Raw genomic sequence first — 13158 nt, 5'->3', positions numbered from 1 at the left:
AAATGTTGAGGTTCAGAAAAAAGATGAAATAATTTTCAGTGAAGTTCCTACCAAAATGCAGTACCTAAACGTACTTTATTGTACTCTAATACATTTCCCAAATTTTCAGCTCGATATTTTATTCACAAAAAAAGATCTTAGGTTCAAAAAAACATTCAGTGAACTGTAAAACTTTGGTCGGTAATATAGATATTTAGCTGTGTCACATGCCCTTAACAAAACAGTGCAAAAAATTGCTAAATCAATTCATTTTGTAACAAACATTTAAATTTTGCACTAAAAAACATCAAGTTTTAACAAAAAATGGGATAGTTAGACTTTTAGTTCAAAGAATTACAGGGTGGCCGCTGGATCGGGAAATACAGGAAATGAGAGTTAATTTTTTTTTAACCGGGAATTTGACAAATTTGTAAAAAAAAAATATGTCCACGTTCGATTTCAAGAGTTTTTAAATAATTAGTTGAATTTTTATGTTTTTCAATTATGCTATTATTTAGCTTACAATTCGTAATTCAAAATTTGTTTAATTATTTAATTGTTAATTTTAAATTATTAGTAATTAAAAAATGTGAATATGTGACTGAAAGTTTATAAAATATTTTCAACGTAAAAATAACTTCACAATAATATATTCTTAATTAAAGGATTTGATTAAATTTAAAATATTGTTTCAGTCGAAAATATTCAATTTTTAACCCATTCAATTTGAAATTTTCAATTAAAAAAAAATTATTGAATATTTAGCAATTTTTGAATTTTTATTTGCGACAAGTAAATTGAAACCAAATATTTAAAAATTAGGAATCTTCAACTAAATTATTTGACATAGAAAGCCTGGAATCGTTAAAATTTCGAAGGCCCTTAAAACTTTGAACGTTACAATTTTAAATGTTGTATTTGAAAAATGCTTAATTTGTAAAGTTTGATGTATAATTTACAAATGAACATTTGTAGAGAAAATTTCAATAATTTTTAAAGATATTTAGGAGTTTTGAAAAGATTAAAAATTATCATGGAAATTTTAGAAAGTTTTCTCAAAATCTTCTAGAATATTTTTTGAAAATTGTAAAAAAAATTCAATTAATTTTGACAGATATTTAGAAGTTCTGAAAAAATTTACAAAATAATTTTTAATTTAAAACAACTTCTAGATTTCTCAAGATTTTGAAATAAGATTTCGAAGCTTTCCAAGGACGTTTAAACTATTACAACGAAAATAATTGAATTTTTTAATTTAGGAAGTGTTAAGTTAAAATTTTTCAATATTTAATGTTTCTAGCTTAAAATGATATCAACAAAAAGGATGAATTTTTAACTAAAATAATTAATCTTCAACTAAAATAGTCGAATTTAACAAAAAATTAATTTGTACTAAAAAATATAAATTGTTAGACAAAAATAAAATAATAAAATTTTAAGTTAAAGAAAATAGATGCATTTTGAACTAAAATTTTGGAATATTCAATTGAAAAAAGTTAAATTTTCAATCAAAAGGATAAATATTCAATTAAAATGATTTTTAAATTGAAATATTTGAATTTTCAAGAGAAAAAAATTAACATTTAATGAAAAAGATCAATTATTAAACAAAAATTAAATTTCAAGTTAAAAAATTTAATGTTCAACCAAACAGATGGACTTTTTAAATAAAAATATGGAATATTCAATTGAAATAAGTTAAATTTTAAGATAAAAAAATTTCTCTGCGCAAAAAAAAAACTTTTAAACAAAGAATTAAATTTTCAAACAAGGTGATGAATTTTCAACTAAAATTGTAAATATTTTAACTGAAATAGTTGAACTTTAAAACAGAAAAATAAATTTTCAATTAAAATGCGGGATCTTGAACTACAATATTTGAAAATAAATTAATTTCGAAACAAATATTTTAATTTTGCACTAAAAAATGAAATAGTTACACTTTTAGTTGAAAAAAAAATTTCAACAAAAATTTACGGATTTTCAAGAAAACAGTTAAATTTCCAACCTAAGTGATGAACTTCTAACTAAATTGATAAATCTTCAACTGGAAAAGTTAAATTTTAAACCAAAGTATGAGGTTTCAAGATCAAAAAATGAATTAATTTCTACTAAAAAGGCAAATTCTTAACCAAAATTTTAAGGTACAAAAATTAATGTTCGATCAAACAGATGAATTTTCAAATAAAACTATGGAATATTTAATTGGAATAAGTCAAATTTTCAGTTAAAAAATTTACTACCAAAAAATGGAGTTTCAACTGAAAAAGATCATTTTTCAATAAAAATGATACATTTTTAACTAAAATTATGAAATATTCAACTGGAATAATAGTTACGTTTTCTGTTCAAATTGATAAAAATTTTCAATCTAAAAAGAAACAAATTTTCAACAAAATAGTTCAATTTGGGGCAAAAATATTCCTGTTTATCCAAAGAAAAAATAAGTTTTCAATCAAATAGTTAAAATTTATTTAAATTATAAATTTTTGAACAAAAAACATCAATTTTCAACCAAAAATGGACATTCAAATTTTCAGTTGAAGAAATCAATTTTCAAACAAACTGATGTGTTTTTAATTAGAATATTTGAATTTTCTACAGAAAGGTGAGTTTTTCATATGGTACATACATTTTCAAACAAATAAATAATTTTCTAAATAAAAAATAGAACTTTTCAACCAAATAAGTGAGTTTTCATCCAATGAAGTTACATTTTCAACCAAATACAGAATGGTTAAATTTCATATTTAAAATCTAATTGCTATAAACAAAAAAAAACGGATTTTATTTTATGAGATCGGGAAAACCCAGGAAATTACAGTGAATTTATTTTTTGATCGGGAACTTACTTAATTCGAAAAATTTTCAAATTAAAAATTTTCCATTTTAAATTTTTAAATTTTATGCCAACATTTTAATTTAAAGAATTTTAATATGCAGTTTTCAAGACTTTAAAAATTACAAATTAGAAGCGTTTAAAATCAAAGATTTAAATAACATAAAAAATTATTTGGCAGTTCAACTACATTCAATTAAAAAATTTTCAGTTGAAAAGCGTTATTTGCTTCCATTTTGTGCGTGTAAATTATTGAGCATTTGAAAACAACATTTTCGAATTTAAAAACTTTTAAACCTCAGTTTGAAAAATTAAAATTCAAGAGTTCCACTTTGGATGCTATAATTTGCAGCTCAGTTTTTATTACTTCCAATGGAAAATATTTTACTTTGGAGTTCGATTTTTTAAATTTCATTGGCCGTAAAAAATGTCTGTGAACCAGGAATTTTTTTATTAAAAGGGCCACCCTGAAAATAGTTAAATTTTCTACTCGAATAGTTACAATTTTTATTTTAAAAAGTTTAACTTTTAACTAAACAGTTGAATTTTTAACTAAAGAAAGATGAATTCGCAACGAACAATTTAACAAAATTTTATATTATAATTAATTTTTTAAAATTTCTTATTATAATTCTTTTAAAAAATTTCCATTCCGTATCAAAAATTTTCAGTTCCAAGTGAAATTATGTTTTTTTTACGGAAACTACCTGTCCTAAAATAAAAACGATAAATATTTTCTAAAATTCTCTCCTCAAATTCAGAAAAAATGAGGAGTAAGCGAATAAAACGTGATAAATCCATTTTTTGACAAATTTGACGACACTTTTATTTAAAAAACCGCTATATTTTCTTCAGCCTCATATTTTTTCTAATTTTGCACTTTTTTTTAGCTGTCTTCGGTTCATCCGATTTCTAATTTTATTATAAAAAATGGGGTTTTTGTTCTAGGACAAAAACAAATTCTTTGAATTGTTCACTACATTAAAATAGTTTTAAACAATTGTTTTTGATATGAAAATTCTATTTTTTAACTTTCTTACCTATATTTTCAGATTTTATTTCAAAATTAAAAAACCTTAAATTATAAGAGCAATTTTAAAAGTAAATCAATTAAAAATATGAACAAATAAATATAATTAAACATACTTTTTTGAAGACAGCATTTCCATCGGCATCTAACCGAAATGAACCAACATCCATCTTCTTTGCTGGATCAACTTTTCGTAATTCATGTTGAAGTTCATCAATTGTTGATCTACACACTAAAAACATAAATATTTTAAAATTATTTTTATATATTTATATTTTTTTAATTATTTTTATTTTTTAAGCAAAATTTTCAGTTTTTTAACCTATTATTTTTTAATGAATTCAAAATAAACCTTAATATTTAAAAGGTTATTCTTTAGTTTATAAATTATCAATTAAAAATTGAATTATTTTGTTGAAAATTTCACAATATTGTTAAAAAGTCATACATATGGTTGAAAATTAATCTGTTTCGTTTAAAAATTAAACTTCGCTGTTGTAAATTCAACTGGATTGTACAAAAAATTCATATTTTCGGCTTGAGAATTCAACAATTTGATCAAAAACTGAATTGGGTTGTAGAAAATTCGTTTTTTAAAATAATTAATTATTTTAGATGAATATTTAACTACTCCATTTTTTGTTAAAATTTAGAATTTTTAATTAAAAAACTCAACTATTAAATAAACCATTTTTAGAACGGAAAAAAAATTTGGTTGAAAATATTTTTTTATCTTGTAAAAAATGGAACTGTTTCATTGAAAATTCGTTTTTGTTGATTAAATACAACTGTTTTTTTTTTAAATTTTTTAATTTTAAATTCAAACTTTTTTTTTAATGTCAACTAATATATTGTTCATTTAAAATTCCTCTTTTTAAATTGAAAATTAAACTCCTTGATTGAAATTCGAACTATATTAATAAATGCTCGTTTTTTTTTGTTTTTTTTTGGTACATGATTCATAATTTTAGTTGAAAATGAAACTATACTGTTGAAAATTTAATTATAGATTTGAAAAAATTTAACTATCTTGTTGATGATGTTTGAAGTTTAATTGTTTTTTTTTAGAAAATTCATTTATTTTTGTTGGTTAAAACTTAATTTTTTTTAGTTGAAAAATCACTGTTTTGCAGAAAATTCGTCTTTTTGGGTTGAAATTTCAACAATTTGGTAAAAAAATTAAACTATTTAGTACATAATTAAATTGTTTGGTAGAAAATTCATTTTTTTATTGAAAATTAATTCTCTTAGATGAAAATGTGATGAAAATTAAATCTTTTTCAGTTTAAAAATTCAAATAATTACTTTAAAAAATTTAGATACGAAAAAAATAATAAAATAACATAAAATTAATCTTTTTTGGCAGAAAATTAATCATCATCGTCGAAAAATAGTCAACAGAAAAATAAAATGCAAACAATTCCTAAATAACATGCTTTATTGCACATTCGAAAAAAATTATAAATAAAGAAAAAACTTTTTTCTTAATTTTTAACTTTTTATTCCTGTTCACTAGTAATAAATGTACACACAAAAAAATAGCGGTAATTTTTGAACGAATAGGAATTTTTTTTAAATTTTCAAATAAAAATGTCAAGACCTTGAAATATAAAATATTCTTATTTAATATTATTCATTAATTTTTCGTAGGAATTCCGAAAAAATAAAATTTCCGAAAATGTATGATATTACTGAATTTGAAATTTCCCGATAACAGAAAATTTCCAACTTTACAAAATATCCAACACAGGGAAATTTCCGAATCTAAATAATTAAACAAATTTTGAATAAAAAAATAAAATACTTTTTTTCGATGAAAATATTTTTTATTTTTGGGGTTACCTATTATAGGGAATTTTCAAAGGCTGTAATATTATAAATTATCGGAAAATTTATTATATGAGAATTTTCAAATTACAGGAATTTTCTGGTACGACTGAAAAATCGTTAAAAATAAAATTCCCGGCAGTGTAAAATTCCCAATAAGAAAAATATTTGAAATAGAAAATTTCCGAAACTGTAAAATTGGAATTTTCAAAATCCGTATTATTTATTAAAAATTATCGGGAATTTAATTGTTTGAGAATTTTGAAATTGCATAAATATTCTAGGACTAAAAAATCTTGAAAAATAAAATTCCCGACAGTTTATGATTTTTACCGAATTTTAAAATTTGCGAATAATAAAATTCGCGACTTAAAAAATTTTAAAAATTGTTTTTTAATTAATATTATTAGTTTTTTCTTTATTAAAAATACAATAAGGAAATTTCTTGATCAAAAAAATTTCTTTTAATGTTCAACGTATTTTCTAAATTATTTTTTATCCTTAAAATAACAATAGTAATGGAAAAACAAATTCTCAATGCAAGTTTTTATTTAATATTCAATATTTATTAAAAATACAATAATAAAATATTTTTATCAGAGAAAAATTGTTTCTTAAAGTTTAAAGTTTTTAAAAATTATATCATAGTATTTTAAAAAAATTTAAGTTCATGAAAATTCAATTTTTATTTTTAAAAAATTAAAACTTCTGTAAAGCTTGTTTGGAAAATATTATTAAGTTCGAAGATTTGAATTTAAATAATATTTTCGGAAACTTTAAGCGTTTAAATAAAATTTGTTCCTTTATAAAAATATTTGTTTTTTGTATTTTTAATAAATAAATAATATTCATTACAAAAAATTGCATTGGAATTTTCCAATTCGAGACTTTAATATTTCGGTAAATTTAATTTTGGGAAATTAAACAGTGCCGGGGAAATTTCGAAAAAATAAAATTTCCGACTTTATAAAATTTATTCTTTTAATAATTTAATACTTCCATATAGTTAATTTCAATAATATCGTATTGGGTTAACTAAAATATCCCGATAAATAAAATTCCCGAAATAAAATTTCCGAATTTAAACAATTAAAGACATGGTTTTTAATTAATATTATTTATTTATTAAAATAATGAAATATTTTTATAAGTGAACAATTTTTTTAAGTTTAAACTTGAAAAAACTTGTTTGAATGTAAATTAAAAATATATGTTTCTTGATAAAAAAATTTTGTTTGAAAATGCGCATAGTATTTATTTTTAATTACAAAAAAAGTTCTCAAAAATTGAATTTTTGAATTAAAAACGAAAAGAACCTTCGAAATAAATCAGTGATGAACTAAATCCTGACATTTTTGTTAGAAATATGTGGTCAAGTTCGAAAAAATATGAGGGAACATTTGTTTTCTTTCGTGGCGCAGGTGTTTTTAAATTTATTTTGAATAAATTTACTTTGAATAAATAAATAATATTTATGAAAATTTGATTTTTGTAATTATTTAAATTCGGGAATTTTATGTCGAGAATTTTCAAAATTATGTAATATTATAAAATTTCGCAAATGTTTCCATTCGACATTTTTATATTTCGACGATTTTATAAAGTCGGGAATATTATTTATCGGAATATTTCAGTCCCGCCATTCAAAATAATTTGAAGAATAAAAATGTATGTATAATGATTTAAATATAAAATAAAAAATTCTGAAATCCAATTTTGAAAAAATTTCTAATGGTGAAATATCAAAAATTAAAATAGGTTTCAAATATTTGACTTAGCAATCTAGGGCAAGCAAACGTAACATACTTGTTGCATTTAAGTTACGTCCCTAATAAAAGAAAATACTAATAATTTCAATAATATAATATTTTTCAGCATTAAAATAATTAGAAGAAGTTAAAATTGAAACCACTTACTCTAAATCTAAACTAACTCAGAAAATTACAAAAAAAGTATTTTTTTTTAGATTTTCACGATAAAATATTCAATAATAAATGAAAGAAAAAATAATCACAAACCTAAACATCGTAGTTCCCTGTAGTCAATTTCTTTGGCTGCTTTGACGAAAGCAGAAAAGAGAACGACACTCAATAAAACCGAAATTTCCATCTGTAAAAATAAACTGCCACCAAGCACTTTTAATTTCACTCTATTATGATTTTTATCCACGCTCCAGAGGACGACAAAAAAAAAGGAAGCCAAATCTGGAACAACACTCGAAAGAACTAAAAAAATGCCACGATTGATAAAATTAGGGAAAACTGAAAACTTCTCAGTGATGATTTTGTAGATTTCGAATGACAACTACTCGAGAAAAATGTAGGAAAATGAAAAGAAACAGAATTAGCACACACCAATTTTATATCCGCAGCATCCAGAGCACGCAGACGGTCTGGCCCTATCAGATTCGTTTTCGTTTCAGGAAAATAAAAGCCTCAGCCAATGAGGTAGCCACGATAAGGCAAAATTAATTTAATTGGTCGGGAGCGAATGTACTCGTGGCATGAAAACACGCGTCAGGCTTTCAGACACGATCCCAAATTTTCTACGGTCCACGTACGTGTCGCAAAAAATGATAACGAGTCCCGAAGGTCATTATTTCCCTGATTAATATCGTAGTTTTATATGAGGAAGATATCTTTTCCCACATAGCCGATTTTATTTCTTTGACACTCCGAAATAAAGGACTACGAGGTGCAGATCGAAGTGGATCCAAGAAGATTGACCATTTTTAGGGGGCGTGAGAGTCCTGGGTCCGAAAAGTAGATAAATAAACAGATGACGTATGTAGATACTTTGAAGATAATTATCTTGTTTTCTAGCAGACGATTTTTTTTAATCCAAGATGTCTGTACGCTGAGGGTCAAACAATAATGCAATGGGGAGCTTGTAGATCCACTCACGAGAGTGCGCGATTTGTTCGGGTCCGAGTTCTGCGAAAATTTAAATTTAATAAATCAAAAATTACTTTTTTTATATACAAATTATTAATAAAAGTTTAAATTTCATTTTTAAAATAAAGTAAAAGAGAAAGTCATTTAGTGGAAGAGTACAAACGTAGTATTTTAATTACTTGTCACATTTTTTTGCCTAGTTCTGAATTTTACAAACATAACATTATTGTCTATTGAAAAAAATTTAGAGTAAGTGATTTGATAACATCGTCTTTTTTTTACCAAATTCTGTTACAGTTGAAAAATATTGTTGAAAATTCAATTTTTCAATTAAATAATTTCGCTATTCCATTTTTGGTTAAATTTTTTTTTTAATTTAACAATTTTTTTGAAATTTTTTTTAGCAGAAAATTTACCGTTTTTAGATAAAACTTTAAATATTCACTTAAAAATGTATGTGTTTTGTTAAAAATTTGTCTTTCTAATAGAAACTTCATCTTTTTGCTTGAAATGAAAACTCATAATTTTGGTTAAAAGTTGAGCTATTCCTACTAAAAATTCTACTATTTGGTAAAAAATAGAGAGTGTTGATTACGTTCTCTATTTTTCATCAAATATTAGAATTTTCAAGTAATAAAGATAAATTTTGAACCTAAAATGAAATAGTTCAATTTTTAGCCAAAAATGTAATCGCTCAATTTTTAAACAAAATGACGAGTTTTCATTTCAAAAAAAAAGGTGAAGTTTATATTAGAAAGACCAATTTTCAACAAATATATTTTTAACCAAAAATGAGATATTTCCACCTAAAAATATTTTTATCTTAAATAAAATGCACTTGAATTTAAACAAAAAGGTGAATTTGAAATAAAATACTTAATTTTCAAGTTGAAAAATTAATTATAAGAAAAAAATATTCAATAAAATAGTTCAATTTTAATCGAAAGAAATGGAATTAAGAAATAAAAAAAAATAGTTTAAAAAAATCATTTTAACCTAAAAAAGAAGGATTCAACTAAATATTTCTTAAGTTTTCAACCAAAAATAATCAATTTTGCACCACACAATGAAATTTTCAAATGAAAAATTAATTTTCAGCAAAAAGAACAAATATTTTTACCAGCGTAATGAATTTTTATAAACTATTTGAATTTTTAACCAAAGTAAATAAGTTTGCAACCATGAAGAATAATTTTATAAAAAAATACATAAATTTTGAAAACCATAGTTGAATTTTCAACTAAAAACATCAATTTTCAAGAAAAAAAAATTTCTAAAAAAGTACTTAAATTTTCAACCGAAAAATAATTTGTCAACAAAAAACATTCATAATATTGTAGCATTAAGATTAATTTAGAGCCAGAAGAGACGAATTATTAATAAAAGACATTAATTTTCATCTAAATAGTCGATTTTTAAACTAAAAGAGGCGAATTTTTAACAAAAAACAGACAAGTTAAATTTTTATTTAATTAATTTTTAATGAAAAAAAAACTAATTTTCACTAAAATAGTTTATTTTTAATCAAGGAGATAAATCTTCAGCAAACATCGTAAAATGGAATAGTTGATATTTCAATCAAAAAATATTTTCAAACTAGAAGCCATTGCATTCAACTAAAAAGGATGAATTTTGAACAATTCAGGTAATGTTTCAAATAAAATATATTCTTTTTGAACTAAAAATAAATCAAGAACAAGCAAAAGACAAATTTTCAATAAAATAGTAAAATTTTCGAACAAAGAGAAGAAACCTTAGTTGAAAATATGGTTGTTTTTATTTTTCCCTTTAAAAAGTAGGAAAAATTTTGAAAATATGTAGTTTGAAACATTTGTTGAATAAACAATATTTTTTAAAACAAAAGATTATAGTTTATTTGTAAAATAAAGTAAAAGAATAAATCATTCAGTTTGAGAAAAAAACATTTAATATTTTAATTACTGGTCACTTTTTCTTGCGTAGTTCTGAATTTTACAAATAAAACATTATTGCCTACTGGAAAAAAAATTTTGTTTTCACCCTACAATAGGAACATTTCATGGTGGTTGTCCAAATTTAGTTGTTAGATGCTTGGTTTTATTTTCAGGAATTCTTCACATTAAGATTTAGTTTGAATTTTTTTTCAACATTATTTTTTAAAGAATGTTTCATCTCACTCTCAAAGATATAATATCTTTGTCACTATTGGATAGCTGCAACAGCGTCACCAATTTGGAACTATTGAGTAGAAATTTGAATTCAATATTAACAAGTAATCTTATAGTAAACTATTTATTTTAGACATTAGAATAATATTTCGGATTAAAATGAATTTATATTTTCTGCTCTTTTTCATTAAGATTGTTCTAATAACTTAGAGAAACCCAATAGTCCGGGTATAATGTGGCGCAGTTGTCAAGGTCAAAGAGGTCCCTACGCGACGCGTATTTCTTGACCCTCGGCATGCAGACATCTTGTGAAGCAACGTCAAAACTTGAAATACCAAATTGTTGTTGATTGGTTGCTATGGAAAACATATTATGGGATGGATAGTTTCGTACCAATAGAAGTTTCGGGAGATTACTCATCGCTCTCTGATTAGCCAGTTTTATGAGTAGGCATGGAGGGGATGCAGATCAATACATATTCTACTTATATTTACAATATTGGATCGCTGCATATTTTCAAGTATATTTTTTTCCTAGATAAATTAAAATAGCACTAAAATCTGAATATAACTTTTCGAGGAAAGTATTTTCAAATAAGTTGTATCCTTTAAATGTTTAAAAAGTATATTTGAAATATTTTTGTAGTTTAACTATTTGATTACTTTTTAACATTTTAAAGCTTGTGCGAATTCCTCGGAATTTTTCCAAAATACTCTACAATATTTCAAGTCCTTTGTATTCTTTGAAAAGACCTCGAAACTTTAACGCCCTTGGAAATAGTTTGGAATTTTTAAAATACTCTAAAATCTTTTAAAATGTCTTGAAAGTTCTATAGGAAATTCTTTCGAATAAAAAAAAATTCCCGCAAATCGATCAAATTCTTTTAAATTTCTTCAAATCATTGAAATCAACTGAAAATTCTTTAAAACGTTTAAAAAGATCCTAAAATCTGTTTTAAAATCTTTAAAATATTTGTAAATAACCATAAATCTTTTTAAAAGCTTGTAAATTCCTCGAAATTATTAAAAATACCCAAAAATATTTCAAAACCATTGAAATCTTTTGAAATCCCATTAAATTACTGAAATTCGTTTAAAATTCCTAGTAATTATCAAAAAAAATTTTAATTTCAAATAATTGAAAACGTTTTGAAATACTTTGAAACTTTTTTGAAAGCTTTTGAAAACATTTTGGAATTTTCAAAAATACTCTAAAACCTTTTGAAATTACTTCAAATCCTTGAATTATATATATTAATAATAGAAATTCCTTACAACTTTTCAAACATCTTGAAAATTCCTTGTAACTTTTAAAAACACTTTTTTAAGCAAAAGAAGAATTTAAAAAAAAACATGAATTTTCAGCCTTACCAACAAAAAATTTAGAATTTTCAAGAAAAATAATTAATTTTCCTCTAGAATTGTTAAATTTCAAACCAAAAAGATAAAATTTTAAACAAAAATTGACAACCTCGAGTTTCAGTTAAAAAAGTTCATTTTCATCTAACAACGAAATTTAAACAAAATAATTCAATCTTTTATCAAAGTGATGAATTTTAACTATAACTATGAATCTTTATCTGGAATACTGGAATTAAAAAAAAAAGATTAGTTTTCAACCGAAAAACACGAATTTTTAACCAAAAAAAATTTAAATTTTGAACTAAAATGATGAATCTTCAACTAAAATTGTTGAATTATGAACCAAAAAGATGAATTTTCAACGAAAAAAAGAGCCCTTTTCTGCCTTAAATAGACCTGTTAAATTTTCAGTCCAAAAAATATTTTTAAAAAAATCAATTTTTAGCAACATAGTTCAATGTACAATCCAAGTAATGAATGTTTAACTATAATGATAAATATTGAACCCAACAAGAACAAAACTAATTTTTAGAAAAATAATTTAATTTTCTATCAAAGTTATGCATTTTTAACTACAAGATTAGGAGTCTTGATTTGAAATAAAGTTTTCAACCAAAAATATTAATTTTTAACCAATAAGATTAATTTTCTGCCAAAACATGAAGTTGAATATTCAGTGAAAAAAGTTTATTTTCAACCAAAATTCGAAAAGATGCAATTGATTTGAAGGATTTCTGAGAATTCAAGGCATTCCAAGATATTCTGGAATTCTTAATATCAGGAATTTGGGGAATTTAGAATATTAAAGGATTTCAGGGATTTCCAATATTTAAGGATTTGAAGGAATTCTATTATTTATCAATTTCAAGGAATTTATAAATTTTCAGGAGTTTCGGGAATTCCGAATATTCAACAAATTTCAAGATTTCGAAATATTAAAGTAAATCAGGAATTTAGGAGAATTCGAAAATTTTCAGAGATTCCAGAGCGTTTAGGGAACTCACGGAATTCCCAATAAATCTGGAATTTCAGAGAATTCCAATCTTCAGGGATTCGAGGAAATTCTGATTATTCAAGGATT

General features: G+C 23.2%; 1 protein-coding gene across 2 annotated transcripts in view; it reads right to left on the bottom strand.

Moving 5' to 3' along the window:
* The window catches only part of LOC117174421 (protein seele), a 9480-nt gene extending 1076 nt beyond the window's left edge, over window positions 1-8404 (bottom strand). The window contains exons 1-3 of one of the 2 annotated variants that reach the window (XM_033363531.1): window positions 8030-8404; window positions 7694-7797; window positions 3965-4080 (exon numbers count right to left, since the gene is read on the bottom strand). In XM_033363531.1, coding sequence (XP_033219422.1) covers window positions 3965-4080; window positions 7694-7784 — 207 coding nt within the window. In that variant the 5' untranslated portion in view covers window positions 7785-7797; window positions 8030-8404. Of the gene's footprint in view, window positions 1-3964; window positions 4081-7693 lie in introns of both variants that reach the window. The other variant, XM_033363530.1, reaches the window with a different exon arrangement.
* Between the last annotated feature and the right edge of the window lie 4754 nt (window positions 8405-13158).

This window comes from Belonocnema kinseyi, chromosome 6, assembly GCF_010883055.1.
Source record: "Belonocnema kinseyi isolate 2016_QV_RU_SX_M_011 chromosome 6, B_treatae_v1, whole genome shotgun sequence".
NCBI classification, from domain to species: domain Eukaryota; kingdom Metazoa; phylum Arthropoda; class Insecta; order Hymenoptera; family Cynipidae; genus Belonocnema; species Belonocnema kinseyi.
This window is presented reverse-complemented; position numbering and strand designations above follow the sequence as displayed.